Genomic DNA, 19,076 nt, shown 5'->3' with positions numbered 1-19,076 from the left:
TCTACAGAGAGGTGGATTCAAAGAAAGAAACAGAATGGGAGTAGGGAGTTTGACTGAATGGTTATTGTGGGGGACCAGGGGTGTTAGTAAATGACATTCTGTACCTGACCATTCACCACTGGGAGAATTTATGACAATTTACTGGAAAGAGATGCAAACACTTATTTCCATTTTCATCTCTCCACCTGCCTAGAAGAGAACTGACCATTTTGCTTATAGAGGGCCTGGCACATACTAGGTATTTCATAAGTAACTCTTGAATTGAACATACCTTTCCATCTGGCCAAATGGTTTTCTCTCTCAGCCAAGTTATGGGTATAGGATGTTTCAGGGTACTTTTTTTTTCATGAATTTTGTGTAAGTGGACTGACCATGAATAATATTTGGCTTAGGCAACAATTCCCACAGACTATGAGGTGCTTCTAGCAAACCTCAAAGGTACCATTAAATGGACACAGCAGGGGCAAAATTAGAACTACCTTTCAAACATTTTCTGGCACTTAATCTCCTTGGCTTAGGTATTTAGCTGCGAGGAAGCAAGAGGATGCATTGGAAAAAGGACAAAGTTGGATGTTCAAGGTCCTGTGTTTTACTGCCAACTTTCACCACTTACTAGGTGTATTTCCTGGAATTCCTCTCAATGTCTCTGAGCCTTAGTTTCTTCAGCTTTAAAATATGGATAATCATTCTGCTTTGCCTTGTGTGCTTGTTGAGGCACAGCATAAACATTCAGTCTTATAACACATGCAATAGACATTTCCGGGATTGTTCCTTCATGTAGAGAAAGGAAAATCCAAATAGGATCAAGATATTTTGTGTTTTTTAAATCTGGAAATTCCTTTGAGTCCAGAAGTGGAGCCACACAATGCCAAAAATTATAAAATATACCATTTAAATAAATGTCCTTGCTATTTCTGCTTGGTAAAATAGATGGTTAAATGACTATTTTTCTCTTTTCATTAATATGTTTAATATCATGTAGACGTAGCTTGAAAGGCTATGCTTTGCTACACTAATCAGTTGAACAATTCAAATCTCTAAGTTGGGACTTGCAAGAAGTTATCTAAATGCTTTCTTGTTCCTTCAGCCATAGTGATTAACTTTCAGTTTACAGTTGTGGGTCACAGTGGTTCTCAACCTTGGCTGCACATTGGAATCATCTGGAGATTCTGATTTAATTAGTCTGTAGTATCTGAATAATGGATGTTTAAATGGTCCCCAAGTAATTTTGATTTGAGAAACCTTGTCCAAGAAGAATAATTCCAATTAGCATTCCATGTGGATCTCTAAAGATTCTGTAATAAAAGCAGCACACAGAAAAAGAGGCCTGCCAAATCCTAACCACAACAAGCAGAGATTCTAGGTTCCTGAGTGAGCATTTGTAACTATAAATTTAGATCTTACATTTTCACCAGAAAATAAAATAAAATCTCCATTATGTAGAAGTCTACTTCAAGAGGAAGAAAGACAAATCGCTTTTTGTAACTGGCTATTCCTGTCTCATCTCTGGCTCTGTTGCGGATCTCTCCCACATACAACCCTGAGAAGAACTGGTGACACTCAATGGCCTACCTGTGTCCCATCAGCATTGAGGACGCCCTTTTTACAGACTAGCAAAGGCCCTACCAGGCCAGAGCTGGTGTCCTTAATTGGATCAACTGCTGAGAAGTAAAGATAGGTCAGACAGGGAGGATCATCAGCAGTTGGGCTTACGCTCTCAGGCACTGTCCACTTGTATGTGAAGGTTTCACCTGGTTTAACATGCGCCCCTGGCTTCACAAATCCTGAGGATATAAACAAAACAATTATTCAAAGCAACAGGCAAGAATATTGCATTGGTCAGACTGGGTCTTCCAGCCCTGGGTGCGTCCCTCTGATGATGAAGAATTTTGTTCCAGGAGAGTGGTTTTCTTTTATGTATCCTACCAGAGGAGGCCACTGCCACAATCTGCTGGCTTATGAGATAGAAGTTTAAATCAAAGGATTATCTTCCTCATAAATCCCATATAATTTCTTACTCAAATGCCAGCCTTAGCAAATATCAAAAGACTGATGGTGGCCCATTCAACAATTAAGTGAAAATTCGTAAAATATCATTGGAATGCTTTCTATGTAGAATATATTATACTTGGTCTTGCAGAAGATACCCAAAAGAATTAAGCAAGAAATCTATCTTTAAAGAGTTTGAAATATAGGAGACCGAACTCGGAAATCATCCAAATAACTACAAGATAGAGGAGTTTAGTGAATGCCCAAGGTTACAAAGCTGATAAATAGCAAATCTGGGATTCAAACTCAGTTTTTGTCTGATTCCAAAGACTGTGCACTTAACCCTTACACCATCCTGCCAAAAAACACATTGAATCTTTCCTACTAGACAAAGCCAGAGGCTCACTCTGCATTTTATCCAATGCTCTGCAAAAAGGTGCCCAATATGTTTGCTGAGTTAACAAACATTTTGTCTGTTCTAGTGTTCTTTCTGCACACACAAACACACAGTCATTCTGAGCATTTTTTTGGGTCTTGCTCTGTCACCCAGGCTGGAGTGCAGTAGCATGATTATAACTGCAATCTTGAATTCCCAGGCTCAAGAGATCCTCTTGCCTCAGCCTTCCAAATTGCTGGGCTTACAGGCATGACCCACTGCACCCAGCCATTTTGAGTATTTTGACCAAAGAGGAGAGGACAGTCATAGGAATTGTTACCACAGCAAGAGAGGGTGAGGAGGGGTCCAGGGAGAGGGAATTCTCTTCCATTCCTTTCTCCTCTGTCCCCTCACCATCACCACAAAACCTATTCTCAACTGGGCCTGGCATTACACTCGAGTATAAAGAGTATCCCAGGAAGCTAGGGTCCCTGCTGCAGTAATAGGGATGAGTATCAAGGAACTAGAAGTTTCCCAAGAGCACTATTATGAGTAGATTAGAGTTCCCACAGCCACTGGGCAACAGCTACCTTTCTTACATTTAGAGAACCTGTGCCATGTACTCTGTGATGGGGAGAGGCCATATCGGATGATAAGCACATATTACTGTTTTTTATAAATATATTTGTTGATTTGATACAGAGCAAAGACCATGTGTAAGATTTTGATGTCAACAAACCATTAGAAATCAAATTTTCCCTTCAGCCTTCACCTGCAGAATCCTATGCAACCTGCAACTGAAAAACTCTCCATCTTAGAGAAAAAGAAGTGATTGTGAAAGTAGCTTACTTTTGAGATTTATCATACTACTGAGAAAAAAAGAAAGAAACGAACATTTCCTAAGAACCTACCATGGGCCAGACCTTGTCCTAAATTCTCTCCCTCCCTTTCCAAAGCCCTGCGAGGTAAGTATTGTTATCTGCATTTGACAGGAGAGAATCAGGTTCAGAAAGTTTAAGTGATTGCCCAAGCTCTCAGGACAGGTAATGGAAGGGACCAGGATTTGAACAAGGACTGTTTATTTCTAAGTGCTTTGCTCACCCCTCCTGTTTCCTCCCTAAGCCCAGAGTGAGACTTACCATCTAGGTTTGGGGCTGCATCAGATGCCTTGTCATAGATCACGCCATGGGGCAAAATGCTATAGACCTTGTCGGCTTTGTTGGCAAAGGTCACTAGCAGGGTATCACCCACCTCTGCCTTGATGACCGGGCCTGAAAAAATATCCAGAAGAAGAGAGAGAAGAGAATGAAAAGAGAGAGAAAGAAGTAGAGCAGAAGAGTCATTCTGTGCAGATGTACATGCCCAGCTAAAACATCTCCCTGGGTTCAATGCATGGGGGATGGTTTTACTGTACCAAGAATTCCAAGATGGGCTTCTTCAGCAGAGAATCTCTTTCTTTTAGTAAAAGTTGCATCAACAAATTCAGTATACCGAACCTTCCAGTATTTTCCTCCTATTCTGTTGTCCCCTTGTGTGAAGTAGAGATCAGAGTCACTGAAAAGACATAGGAACCTGATTGAGGACACTTCTCAACATATCCACCAAATACTTTAATTACGGAACTTCATTCTATCACTTTTAGTCCACTCACCCACCCATCTCCCCAGAAAAGACAGCACAGGCCTCGACAGAGTTCCCAGGAATAGTTAACCAGCCCTAAAAGTCTTCAGAGCCTGGATGATACTCAAGCTCATTTCTCTCAGCCATTGTACTTTCTTCCCGAGAGGTCTAGCACTGAACCAGGCACAAGTAAACTCCTTATTTACCAATATTAGAGTTCCAGAATGGTGTTCTACAAAGTAACAAAGAGCTAACTGGTTTCTCTGCAGAATAAGCATCCCTCTCACTCTTGCTGATATTAATATGAATATTCTCTGCATCTAGTAAGCTCTTTGATATCTGTCATTATTAAGGAATGGAGTGCCTAGTTAATCAAATAGTGTAATTATTGGAGAGCTACCATATAAACCATATGCATGAAATGCAAAATTTCCAAGTCGTGAATATGATAATATAAATTCTGACTAATACTGTCTCTATACTATCTTATTTCCATCAATGGTACCATCACTCTTGCAGCCACGTAGATTTTCTTTTTCTGCTTCATTCCCTTAACTCATTCATCCTTACTTTGTAAAATTTTTTGGCACTCTTCCTTTTCTACTCTCCTTGTGCATCTTTTCTTTTCCTTTCTTCCCACTACCGTGACCCCAGTTCATGCCCTAATCACACTGGGTGGAGCCCATTGTATGAATCTCTGAACTGCATCCTCTATCTGATACTGGCTCATTCACTTTTCTTCTCAGCATAGACACACAACTATTAGATTGGTGCAAAAGTAAGCCATAATGGTCATAATGGCCAAGACTATGATTACAAATTACTTTCAGTGGCCAAGACTGTGCTTATTTTTTCACTTAATACAACATTAATCTCCAAAATGGTAATTGTTATTGTTATTTACCTACTCCAAAATCTTCAATTGCTTCCAATTACCAATCAAATAACGTTCAAAAAGATTAAAGGACCTCTGCAATTGATATCCCATTTACCCCAATTCTCTATTTCTCTATGCAAATGTCCATTCTTCTATGCAAATTGTTACTGCAGTCTCATCTGTTCATTCCTCCCATGCCATAGGTGCTTTGCATCAACCCCTCCATCTAAAATTCCTCTCTTCCCTATTCAGTTAAATAAATTCTATCACTCCTTAAGATTTTGCTTAAGTCTCACTTCCTCTATAATGTGTTCCCTGGCTAGCTTAGTGCTCTCTGAACATCCAGATAACTCACTACCAGGAAAACTCATCTCACTCTTATTTGTAACTTGCAGTTACTTCTCTACTCTTGTGAACCCAGCTTCTTCCTCTGCTTTTTATTGTTTTAGATATCCTTGCATCCCTCATGTTATCTTGCACGTTGTGCTTTCATATGTCACATTAAATATTGATTGAATATAGTTTAATCTTTCCTATTTCAGAAGGTACTTCAGAATTCTAGAAGGCCCCTAAGACAATTTTGAATGCTAATTCTCATTATTCTGTTTATGGAGAAATACTAGTCAATAGAGAATGTTGATATCAGAGTCTTTCATATATAGTTCACACAAATTCTTTAGGCAGGGTTCAAGTGCATCGGTTTGGTGGAATAATGAGTGAATGTATGAATGAATAAATGAATGAATGAATAAAATGTACAATTAAAGAAACAAATGATGTTTTATTGATCACAGAGAATTTTTAAAACATTCCCTTAAATATAAAAAAGTATTCTTGATATCACGCTGTACATTTTTTAATACTTCACAGACATCTTTGCATATGGTTATATACTAACAAGTCACAGGAGTCCAGATCCACCTAATAAATTGCTAGATTCAATTTTTTAAATAGTATATTCTATGGGAGCACAGAGAGAACATAATTCATTTAAATCAGGAGTCAAAGGTTTCACTTCAGAGGTGACATTAGAGTAAGGCTTTGAAAGAAAAATGGCATTTTACTGAATAGAAAGGAAAAGAATATTTGTAGGACATAAAGGGGATATAACTTAAATCAGGATATCCTTGAACCAAAAAGGGTAACCCTCTTAGGCCAGGTCATCTCCATCTCCTGTCATTCCCTCTTCAAGACTGTCTGCTCCATATGTGTAAAGGCCTTACTCTATTCTTTGTCAGCTTAGTATTTCTAATGGTACTTTGCACTATAGTTTGCACATAGTACCTACTCAAGAAATGTTTGATCAATGAATGAATGATCTAGTGTTTTGATTTAGCCGGCAAGTCACAAAACAAGAAATATTCTACCAGTTCTCAGCAGTGCTTTTGCAGTATTAAGAACACCTTAAGCAGCAACATTATGCCATCTATGCAGTACGAGCTCATCAGAGCAGTGGTTGGAATACAAATTAGATCACAAAGAAAGCCTAACACATGCTTCTCTGATGAGAGGCTTAGAAACACCAACAAAGGGTGCTTACCTGCCAGAGGCATTTAGAGGAAGACCACTGAATTTGTTATAGCCTTGAGGAGCATAATCCCAAAGAATTTTTTCAGCTGCTATAAAGTAGCGCCTCTGTTGACCCTTCATCTCGGGGTAGAAAATATCACTTTCGCAGTTATCAACATTGTATTGCCCCAGCATACCAGCTGCAGAACAGAGGAAAACCACAAGCTGAGGCATAAATGATCATGGAAGGAATCATACAGGAAAAGACTGATAGATTTGACTTTTGAACATTTAGACTTCTGTACAGCAAATTGGACCATAAAGTTTTTTTAAAAAGGATAAATGGCAACAGGAGGGATATTTGTGACACATATGACAAAAGATTAATACATAAGTCACTTTTACAGATAAAGATGAAAACAAGTAAATCTCCAATAGAAAATGAGCAAGGAACAGAAATAGTTTATTCACAAAATAAATAATATTGGCCAATAAACAAATGAAAAAAAGGTGCAACCTTAACAGTACTCAAATAGTACTCAAACCTTAACAGTATTCAAATGATACTATTGTTCATTGATCAGATTAGTAAAGATTAGAAAGACTAATAATTCTCAGTGTCGGTAGATGAATGGGGAAAGAGCCATACTCATACACTTCGGGTAGAAGAATAACGATTTCCAAAAGAGAATGTGGCAATGTATGTCCATAGCTTTTTAAAAAAAATCAAACTCTTTGACCCAGAAATTCTAAATCTAGGAGTTTTTCTAAGAAAATGTTCAGACAAAAGTGCAAACATCTCTATAAATAATAGTCATCAGTACTGTTTATAATAGCAGAAAAATTGGTGGGAAACATAAGCATTAAGCAATAGAGTATTGATTAAGCAAGTTGTAATCTCCTTATAATGGACACTGGAATTATTAACCATGATGAAGTAAGCTCTGTATTCACTGACATGAAAATGTGTTTCCGATATATTTGTAAATGAGAAAAGTTAGCTACAGTACAGCATTAATAGACTGATTTCATTTTATAAAATACATATATATTTACATATTAAGAAATAGAAAATAGGGAAGATATTCACCAGAATGTGAATATAAAATATTTCTATTATGGAACTACTGATTTTAAAACCAATTTATAGGGGCCAGATCCAGTGGCTCATGCCTATAATCCCAGCACTTTGAAAGGCTAAGGTGGGAGGATTGCTTGGGCCTAGGAGTTTGAGACTAGCCTGGGCAACATGGCGAGACCCTGTCTCTATTTGTTAAAAAACCTCTAATTATATGTATTTTCTAATTTTTTTACAATAACTTTTTTCTGAAGGCATGGACAATTTAGAAATATTGTATTTCAGGGAATGTATAAATGCCAGCTTATGTCCACAACTATTGGGCTAATTTAGCAATCTTACTAGTCTCAAATGGCTGCTAATATCTTGATTTTAAATCTACAGTTTCTTCCCAGATTTAACAGCACTAAGACTCTTTGAGAATAGAAACCTCTTGTTAATCTTTGTTTTCCCAGAAGAGCATCTAGTACATATTAACTGATTAATTTTTCAGTTGAATGTAATTGGGATACTGCAGTTGACTAATGGTATGATTCACTGTGGAAGGTGGACAGGGACAAGAATGTGTTACCAAGGCAGCCCTGAGCAGCTGGATCTTTGCACCTATTAGTGACTATGGGAAGTTAGTGCCCAAATATCAGACATTATTTCTTCTGTGTCTATTCCATTAACATATTTTTTTCTGTCTTGATTTCATCATAGGGCAGACCTTTAGGTGTTAGACCTCTAACACTGTCAAATGCTTCTTAACTAGCATCCAGTGGTCAGAATTCCTCCATCAAGTCCTTCTTGCATGCATACATTTATCTTCTTAAATAACTGCGCTGATTATGTCACTAGTGTGCCTAAAGAGGTAAGGATCACACAGCCCCACCTCCTTAGCTTTGCTAAGGGGCCTGATGAGCCTCCCCAGGCTCTTCTATCATCACTTCTCTGTAAGGAACATTATGGTCCAGCTAAGAAAGGACATAGTGTGTGATGTCCGAAGAAACCAGGACCAAGTCATTCATCAGGCATTTAAGCCAACAAATGTTTATCATGCACCTATCATAGGCCATGAAGGAAGCTATAGGTCAATGGGTTTTGTCTCAATTTGAGGAAGAACATTCCAATAGAGCAGTCCAGAGATCAGATGAGCTGCTATAACTACTCACAAGAGATGTTCAAAACGAAATCAAATAATTCGAGGGGGGATTAGTCCTTATTATCCAGAAAGTCCTTTCCAGTGCTAAAACTTTATTACTCTACTTACAGTTGCTCAAAGAGAACATGTGTTTTTCCCAGTTCATATTGCTTCCTCAAAAGTCTTTCTTTCCTTCTTCATCTATTCAGTTCCTACTCATATTTCAAGGCTCATATTAGGAGCCAGCTCCTCAGGAAGCCTCTCTGATTGCTCCAGAGTAGTGACTGCAACACCCAAAGAGCATTTATCTCATTCTGCCTTAAATTGCATTCATTTTGTGAATGTCTAACTATGTCTAATGACTAGATTATAGGTTCCTTGAAGGTCTCATCAATTTTTAATCACTTCCCCACTTTTTTCAGACAGAAGTGGTCAATAAATATCTGTTGATAGAATATCAAAGAGATGAGCATTATATTTTCCTGTATATTTGTTACCTAATTAAATATAGTACATACAAGACTCTATCTAACAGTAGGCACTGGATGAGCACTGGTGACTGTGTGGTTTGATTGTACCATTCTAAACATATCAACTCTGGTCTTTATCCTTTTTACCTTGTAGGTGGTCGCTGACCTGGCAGGTTATCATCCACTTCCCAGGATTCTCGGCTATCATTTCTGTTGTAAGGAAGGTGGCTGGGAACAGGTTGACGACATCAGTCCGATGCCCTCTGCTGATGAAGGTGTTACCATAGAAATAGATGGAATGGATGTCTATCTCATTCCCCATTCCAAATAGGTGCCAGGACACAGATTCACCAACACACATATCAGGCTCAGGGAAGTTTCCGAAGAGGTATCCATTGAGGGCTGGAAACAGAAACAAACTAGTGGAAGAGACTCCCCTGCAGAGGCGACCGGGACCAGAAATGTTGGTAATACGGGCTTGAGCGTGGCTGGAAAACCAGTGCAGACCATTGGTTGTAAGGTTTTGGTGCAGAAAAACCTGGCTTTTAGAAATATATATTGTCCAAAAGAGAAATGAAATGTTTTTGTCAGTCTTTTTCCAGAGAAAACACTCATTAAAAGTGAAGATCAGCATACACTGAAAACAGCCTCGGAGCTGCTGTGGGAACGCAATAATGAGGAGAAAACAGAGTGCTGCTCATATTTACAGAAGGCTCAGTCACCTTCTGTCCTAATCCTTCACTGGCATATCTGCTGTCTCCACCAGGTTCTGTGCTCCTTGGAACTAGAAACCCTGTCTTGTTCATCTTAACAGTTGTCAGGAGCTAGCAGAAAAACTGGCACATAGTATCTACTTAATGAAGTGACAAAAGCATGTAGTAAGATGGAAAGAAAAGGAACTGATTAAAAGGGATTTATGAGAACTGTTTGTTTGTTTACTTTAAAAAGCCAAGAGAAAAACAGTTTTTACTACATGTTGCTGGGGCAGAATCTTATTAAGTTTATGGCGTAAGTCCAGGACCAAATGCTTTAAAACCATCTAAATGGCAGCTGGGACTTGACCAAGTTCAGAAAAGAACTTGATTCAGGGCTTTAAAAAGTCACAACATCCCTTCTTAAGTTCAAACTGAGTTAAAAGCAATTGTTGCTGAAGTGCCTAATGACTTAGGCAGCACAATTAATTCTAAATTATTTTAGTAAATTTAAATAAATTGATCAATAAATCTTGTACATATTAATTATCTTCCATAGGCTAGATTTTTTTAATTAAATTTTTTTCTTTACTTGATTAGGTCTCCTTTTCCAGTCTCTCTCTTTCTTTTTTTTTTTCTTTTGAGATGGAGTCTCGCTCTGTCACACCCAGGCTGAAGTGCAGTGGCACAATCTCAGCTCACTGCAACCTCTGCCTCCTGGGTTCAAAAGATTCTAGTGCCTCAGCCTCCCCAGTAGCTGAGATTACAGGTGCCCACCACCATGACCAGCTAATTTTTGTATTTTTAGTAGAGAGAGGTTTTGCCATGTTGGCCAGGCTGGTCTCGAACTCCTGGCCTCAAGTGATCCTCCCACCTTGGCCTCCCAAAGTGCTGGGATTACAGGTGTGTGCCACAATACCCCACCCTTTTCCAGTCTTGAAGGATTGTTTGCAAACACACATCTACTTCAGCATACAGGCTAGGGTTTTTTGTTTTTGTTTTTTGAGACAGGGTCTTGCTCTGTCACCCAGGCGGGGGTGCAGTGGCACTTAGTTCACTGCAGCCTCAAACTCCCGGGCTAATGCAATCCTCTGACCTCAGCATCACAAGTAGCTGGGACCACAGGCATGTGCCACTATGCCCAGCTGATTTTTTTTGTTGTTTGTTTGAATCTTTTGTAGAGAACGGATCTCCCTATGTTGTGCAGGCTGGTTTTGAACTTCTGGCCTCAAGCAATCCTCCCACACCTGCTTCTCAAAGTGCTGGGATTATAGGCATGAGCCATTGTGCCTGAACAGGCTTCTTTTTATGATACATGTAATCTATGTTTGCTTATGTAATTCATTTCATTTTGTTGGACATTTTCACTTCAAAAGAATAAATACAGAGTAAGAGGAATTATTTGGGCAGGTAAGTCTTAAATAATCACAATTAGTAGTTTTCTGCAATATTTGAGATCATCACTCCTATTTTGTAAAGGATATGCATTACAACTGGTCACAGCAATGATTTGAATTTATGTCTTCATTGACTCCATCCTTCATTGTTTTCTCTGCCTCCCTGCCTTCCCCTTTCTTTCTCTCCCTTACTTCCTCTCCTCCTAAAATATTTTCCAAGAATCACTACACACAAGGTTGCCAAAATACCACTAGAAGGAAAAGAAAAGGCATGCAACACAATGGAAATAGTCAACGTACTGACAATCATGCCTTGATGTGCCTAGGAATCAAACATGGCCAAATTTACATTTATTTGCTATGGGACTTCTCTCAGGAAACTCTCTGGCATTAATTATCACTTTGACCTTAGGCAAGTCATTGATAGTCTCTTGACCTCAGTTTCTCTTCTGTAAAATGAAGACATTAGATGATCTTCAGCTTCTTCTATTTCTCTTATTATTTTATGACTATATTGAGGATACCTTGGTTAGAACAATTCTGAGAGACAGACAAGCAATAGAAGAAGATATGTCAATGAATAAGGTGGGATATGTAGGTTGACTATTTCCTTTATGTTCACTAGAACTCTCTAAGAAAATCCTAAAATGCTACATTAAGCTACTGCTTTGCAAAACAGGCATGAGTAAGTGCCCTATCTCAACTAATGAAGTAACTATAGAAGTTCACTGTTTTGAACAAATACAGAGGCTGATGTATAGTGCATGCTCAGTAAATTTTGTTGATGTAAAGAATGCCTGGGAAATATAATGAATTCACAAGTGTTTATTTAAACCCCATGCATAACTCAGTTCTTAAAATTTAGCAGCGGCTCAGAAAATGGTTACTGGATGAAGCAAAATGTTGCAAAACACAGGATTATTATAGGATGATGATTTCATTCTCCTTTCTCCTTCCAGTCAGTCTAAGCCCACCCATGCTCTGGGCTCACCTCAGGCACCAATTCTTTTCCAATTACAATATAACATTGATCCCTCCATTTTCCCAAAGCTCTGTGGCTTTGTCCACACTGTATGCCCAATTTAGCATATATCCACTGCTTTGTCCCCCTCAGATTGTTTCAGTTTCAAACATGTTTCATATATTGTATCACTTTCTAACCATGGTTATCACTGAGTTATAAATCATGCCAAACTCAGATCAACATTTCTGCGTATTTTTTATCCCTTGTAGTACCTTATAGTATAAAAGGCCTGGTATATGTTTGGGAACATGGGAGGTACTCACCATGCATTTTGTTACTCCTCTGGAAAACAGCATCTTTCTTGTCAACTGAATCAGGGTCGGTGCAGAAATGTTGGATATTTTCATTGAGGTACCAGCTTTGATTCTCATCCACAAGAGTAAACATTATAACAAACTCTCGATCCACATCATTCCGTGTCCCTGAATATCTATTCAGGATACCTATCAGGCACATTCAAAAGAGTAGAGAGAAAGAACTAAATCAAGATGAGCTTTGCTTCCTTCCAGTAGTGTCAGGTAAGTGTGAAGTTTGGTGAAGACCTATACCTACAAGGATAACCCACAATATAAAATCAGCAAAAGGCTTTAATGGAAATGACAGAGCCATAGAAGAGAAAAGTCATAAAACAGAAATCTTCATAATCACATACTTGGAAGGCTGGCTGTCTCTAAAGGGAGTTCATTTTATTGACAAAGTACAGACATGCTAAGTCAATTAATAAGGGATAAAATAGCAAATGATTATCTGGGTGAAATAATGAAGCAAAAGGCATTCCTGGTCATTTGACTAAATTTCTCACTTTTCTATACATTGTGTTATGAAATATCATTTTCTTAAAATAAAGTCTCAGAATGCTGTGATGATTCTTAGACAAAAATCTAAATTATTGCCCTCTGCTATGGTGTCAGATTGATCTTCCATGTTAGAATTTCTAAAGAAATTTGGAAGAAGAGGCACATTCTGTGTGGAGCAAAGGAGGTAGGCAAAATAAGACCTGAATCTTGTTCACATTTCAACTCCCTAGTTACCTGGAAACAAAGCTCCTTACCTTCCTTGCAGACCAGCAGGGGGCCAATTAGCCCAGAGCAGATGTCCTTAGGGGCGTCGATGTGCGAATGGTACACCCAGGTCAGGCAGTTGGCATCAGCTGGAGCAGGTGCATATTCTTCTCTCACCGGCCAGACGTAGGTGTAGTTTTTCCCAGGAGGAACCATGTCATCATTTTTGTTCCTTCCAGATGTTCCATCTGGGTATAGGGCTCCTTCCAAAAAATAAAATAAAAAAAAAAAGATAAAGCATAGTTAAAACAGAGAGATCACATGCTATAGTAGAGAGGGCCAGAGCTTTGGAATCAAACATAACTGAATTAAAATTTGCTATGGGACTTGAGGCAAGTTACTTAAATTCTCAATGTCTCTGTTCTCTATTAGTAAAACTGAAATGTTGATATCTATCCTACAGGGATATAAGAACTAAATGAGGCAATGTATACAGAGTGTTTTGAACAGAACTAGGAACTTAATAAATGTTCATAATAAGGACTCTTTCTGATGAGCCTACCGTATCAACCAGGAAGATTTCAATTCCCCTCAGTTGACATCAACTCAAGAAGGGAAGGAGAAGCATAAGAAGAAATAATGAATAAACACTTCTTGGGGACTTATTACAGATTCACCACCTGTGTAGGTCTCATGAAAGATAGGAAGAAAGTGTAAGACATTCTTCCTGCCTCCAGGGATCATATAGTTCTGTTGGGCAGACTAGAATATGTATTAAACACATGGGACAACTGGAGAATAAAGCAAAGTGAATGTGTTGAATGTCATTTTGGGTCAAAATATATGGCATACCCCAGAGGATGCCTGTGCTATACAAGGTAGAGGGTCTACTACAGAGTGGGCAGGGGCAGAACAGCCCTTACTCTGTTTCATAAACCAAGATGGCACATGATTTTTCAATTAAGGAAAGCCGACTGCTAAAAATAGGATAAAAACCACCTGGCTAAAAGGACAGCGACCAGTCTGTGCACATTATAGTTATCAGAAGCTTCATAACAGAGGTGAGATTTAAGGGGCCTTAAAGGATGGGAGGAGCTAGACTGGTACTGAAAAAAAAAAAACTGGAGGGTAAGGGACAGAGAAGGAGATGGAAGTGGACACATTCCACATCCATTTGCCATTCATTCATTTACACACTCATTCAAGAATGTGAATTGAATATTGAACACATGCTACCAATGTGCTAGGCATTAGGAATACAAATTCAAATAACACAGCAAGAGCCAGTGTGGCCAAGACAAACCAAAGCAAAGATAAAACTAAAAAATCTAACGTTACCATTTAACAAATTCTACCATGAAAGTGTGGTTTGATGTTTGGAGAAAGATGTCATGAGAAAGCAACAACAGTTAAGCCCTTATTGTGTGCCAAGTATAGTGGATACTTTGTATACATTATCACAGTTACTTTTCAAAGCAATCTCATATGAAAAGTATTAATATTCATTGTTTATTAAGTTAAGGTAACACTCCTAGCATGTTCTTGAGTCAAGTTTGAATCTATTTATACCTGACTTCCCATCAAAGTTACTGGCAATATAATATACAAACTATTTTTTACTTATTTATTCACTTAACTTTCTTTTACATACTTTTAATTACTTTTATTCTAAAAAGAATATGAGCCACTTTACAAATTAAACCCATATGCTACATAATTAGTTACAGCCCATTCATATTAACTGTAGCTCTGAATTTCCTGATTATATTTAGGTTATATTGTTAGATATAGAGTTAATATATATTAGGTCAATATAATTAGCTTATACTGTTTCATTGTCCAGTAAAGGGAAACTTACTAGTTCATTAAGGAAAGGAACTTTTTGCTAGTACTAGATTCTGAGAGAATATTTTCAAGAAAATTATTATATATAAATTATTCAGTAATGTAATGAATTATGTCTTCAATGTTTTCAAGAATGCTTTCCAAAAGATGCAAAAACATTCTTTTTAAAACAATTTCTTACATTTTATCTCAATATGAAGTGAGAATAAAATACTGAATAGTATTTTGACAGAACCGTTTGTACTCAAAGTTAAATTAATGTAGTTTGCTGCTTTCTCACTTGATACTTATCTAATGTGATAGAGGAACAGGACATAGGAAAAAATCCAGAGAGCTGCCCCTCATCCATTAAATCCAAATGACATTTAAAAAAAACTATGTTATCTCAGCAGCATTTGATACTATTGTCAGCTCCCTCCCTCCTTGACTCATATGACATCACATCATACTCTTTGACCACTCTTTTTCAGTCCACTTTTCCAGTTCATTCTCTTGTATCTGCCATTTTTTGTCAGAAATCCTCAAAGTATAATGCTGGCTTCTTCCTTCCATGCCTTGTGCTTTCTCCTCAGCTGATAGCGCTCATCCCCACAGTGCCACCAATCAGCCACACACCAGCGACCCCCATGTTTATCTCCAGCCAGGACCTCACGTCTGCACTTTACACTGATATTCAACTGTCTGCTTGACATCCCTACTTGTAAATCTCAAGAAGATTGCAAATGCAAGCTTTTCCAGGGATCATTAGCTCTCCTCTCCCAAGCTTGGTCCTCAGCCACTGCCACTACTCCCAGTAAAAGGCACTACCAATATTCAGCCACAAGCCAGAAACAAAGGAAGCATTTTTCTTCCTTTTCCTCTCTTTCCATTTCCAAAATACCACAGGGTCCTATCTCCACTTCTTCTCAAATTCATCCATTTATTTATGTTGATCTCCAACATCACATCCCTAGTCTGAACTACTATCATCTCTCACCAGGACTTTGTAGTAACCTCCTAGTTGGCTTCCTAATCCATTTTCCAAGCTACCACAAGAGTGATCTTTTCAAATCTTAAATATAATTCTATTGTTCCCTGTTTCAAATCATTTCATGGCTTCCCATCAGTGTTAGGATGAAGGTCAAATGTGTTTAATGTAGATTAGAAGGTCCAGCATGGTCTGGCTCAGGCAATCCTGAACTCCCTGGACTGGGTCAGTTATCTAAAATGCATTCACACTGAGAGAAAGGCAGGAGAGCCACTGGTTAAGCTCACAGCCACTGAAATTAGACTGCCTGGAAAGGAATCCTACCTCCATCACTTGTTAGGTATGAAGCTTGGGCAATTTCCTTCTCTTCTATGACTCTTAGCTTCTTATCTGTTAGGTGGTGATAATCACAAATGCCTACCTCTTAAGAGTTGTTGAGACTTGTAGGATACAATATCTATAAAGCACTTATCACAGTGCCTGGTATATAGCAGCCTTTCAGTAAACTATCTTATTTATTTATAGCATTTACCTAAGTTTTTAATTATATGTGTGTATATGTATGTGTATATACACACACTATATATATATATTTACACACATATATAGTATATATATGTGTATACATATACACACACATATATATCATGTGTGCATGTGTGTGTATGTATGATTGCTTGATTAATATCTCTTTCTCATGTTAGACTGTAAGCTGCATTAAAGCAAATACCAGGCTTCTTTTTGCTCATGATTGTATCTTCAAGATCTACCCCAGTGCGTATATATACATAATAAAATATGACTGAGTGGCATTACCTTACACTGCCTTTGTCCAAAGCCCTATGAATAAAATGCGTGGCCCGGACGATTCTTTTCTATATGGAGAGATTTATATACGGAGGTTCAGGAGTTGAATGAGAGTGGGTAAGCAGTGGACTTGTCTTGAAGTTTCGATTGAGATCACTTATTTTGAATTGATTATATGATACAAATCAATACAAATAACAATTGTTCTTGAAATTCTTATGTTCACAATTTACTTAATGGGCCTTGTTTTTATTATTATTAGGAGTTATTGAAGGCTATTTCTGAAATGAGGAGAGAGAATCCCCAAACAGAGCCTTTGTGCCACCACTCAAGTTGAAGAATATCACTGGGAATCAAAAATAAAGTATAAATATAAAGGAAGACATGATTTGGAGATAGGTAGCTTATTAAGTTGTTCTGAAAGTCATTTTCAAAAGAATTTATTAAGGATTTTGATAAATGGTATCATTAACAATATGAAAGTATAAAACACTATTTATTTGCTTACATATGTTCTAGGCTGTGTGAGCTTTTAAAACTTACACAATTTTTTTACCCATGAGATTTGAGGATTTTGAGGATTGATGGGGTCATGGGAGAATTAAGCTCATTCATAAACAAATGGCAGAGAGTAAAATTTGCAATTTTTCAGAAGACAGCTTGCCAATTCCTATTCTAAGAAAGTATATACAACCAGCAACTTTATTTGTAATAATGTATTGTAGAAACATACTTGAAACTACTTTTCAAGTTACATGAACTGGAAGCAACCTAAATAATTATCAATACTGAACTGATGGGGTGGAGCCAAGACGGCCGAATAGGAACAGCTCTGGTCTCCAGCTCCCAGCCCCAGCAACACAGAAGACGGGTGATTTCTGCATTTCTGCTTGAGGTACCGGTTTCATCTCACTAGGGAGTGCCTAACAGTGGGTACAGGACAGTCAGTGAAGCACACTGTGCACGAGCCAAAGCAGGGCGAGGCATTGCCTCACTCGGGAAGCGCAAGGGGTCAGGGAGTTCCCTTTCCTAGTCAAAGAAAGGGGAAACAGACGGCACCTGGAATATCGGGTCAGTCCCATCCTAATACTGCGCTTTTCCAACGGGCCTGGAAAATGGCACACTAGGAGATTGTGTCCCGCACCTGGCTCGGAGGGTCCTATGCCCACGGAGTCTCGCTGATTGCTAGCACAGCAGTCTGAGATCAAGCTACAAGGTGGCAGCGGGGTGGGGGGAGGGGCGCCCGCCATTGCCCAGGCTTGCTTAGGTAAACAAAGCAGCCAGGAAGCTCGAACTGGGTGGAGCCCACCACAGCTCAAGGAGGCCTGCCTGCCTCTGTAGGCTCCACTTCTGGGGGCAGGGCACAGACAAACAAAAACTCAGCAAGAACCTCCACAGACTTAAATGTCCCTGTCTGACTGACAGCTTTGAAGAGAGTAGTGGTTCTCCCAGCACGCAGCTGGAGATCTGAGAATGGACAGACTGCCTCCTAAAGTGGGTCCCTCACCCCTGAGCAGCCTAACTGGGAGGCACCCCGCCAGTAGGGACAGACTGACACCTCATTCAGATGGGTACTCCTCTGAGACAAAACTTTCAGAGGAACTATCAGAAGCTCAATTTGTGGTCTCACGAAAATCCGCTGTTCTGCAGCCACCGCTGCTGACACCCAGCCAAACAGGGTCTGGAGTGGACCTCTAGTAAACTCCAACAGACCTGCAGCTGAGGGTCCTGTCTGGTAGAAGGAAAACTAACAAACAGAAAGGACATCCACACCAAAAACCCATCTGTACATAACCATCATCAAAGACCAAAAGTAGATAAAACCACAAAGATGGGGAAAAAACAGAGCAAAAAAACTGGAAACTCTAAAAAACAGAGCACCTCTCCTCCTCCAAAGGAACGCAGTTCCTCACCAGCAACAGAACAAAGCTGGATGGAGGATGACTTTGACGAGTTGAGAGAAGAAGGCTTCAGACGATCAAACTACTCTGAGCTACGAGAGGAAATTCAAAACAATAGCAAAGAAGTTAAAAACTTTGAAAAAAATTAGAAGAATGGATAACAAGAATAACCAATGGAGAGAAGGGCTTAAAGGAGCTGATGGAGCTGAAAGCCAAGTTTCGAGAACTATGCGAAGATTGCAGAAGCCTCAGAGGCAGATGTGATCAACTGGAAGAAAGAGTATCGCTGATGGAAGATGAAATGAATGAAATGAAGAGAGAAGGGAAGTTTAGAGAAAAAAGAATAAAAAGAAATGAACAAAGCCTCCAAGAAATTTGGGACTACCCAAAGGAGTATAAA

The 19,076-nt window shown here is 38.8% G+C and overlaps 1 protein-coding gene across 1 annotated transcript in view; it reads right to left on the bottom strand.

The window, feature by feature from the left end:
• HEPHL1 (hephaestin like 1) overlaps positions 1-19,076 on the bottom strand; it is a 92,885-nt gene that overhangs the window by 41,906 nt on the left and 31,903 nt on the right. The window contains exons 3-9 of the mRNA XM_032167172.2: positions 13,207-13,419; positions 12,419-12,598; positions 9,190-9,444; positions 6,403-6,571; positions 3,780-3,919; positions 3,505-3,636; positions 1,573-1,784 (exon numbers count right to left, since the gene is read on the bottom strand). Coding sequence (XP_032023063.1) covers positions 1,573-1,784; positions 3,505-3,636; positions 3,780-3,919; positions 6,403-6,571; positions 9,190-9,444; positions 12,419-12,598; positions 13,207-13,419 — 1,301 coding nt within the window. The remainder of the gene's footprint in view (positions 1-1,572; positions 1,785-3,504; positions 3,637-3,779; positions 3,920-6,402; positions 6,572-9,189; positions 9,445-12,418; positions 12,599-13,206; positions 13,420-19,076) is intronic.

This window comes from Hylobates moloch, unplaced genomic scaffold, assembly GCF_009828535.3.
Source record: "Hylobates moloch isolate HMO894 unplaced genomic scaffold, HMol_V3 SCAFFOLD_11, whole genome shotgun sequence".
NCBI classification, from domain to species: domain Eukaryota; kingdom Metazoa; phylum Chordata; class Mammalia; order Primates; family Hylobatidae; genus Hylobates; species Hylobates moloch.
The sequence above is the reverse complement of the archived record's forward strand: the minus strand, read 5'-3'. Positions and strand labels throughout refer to the sequence as shown.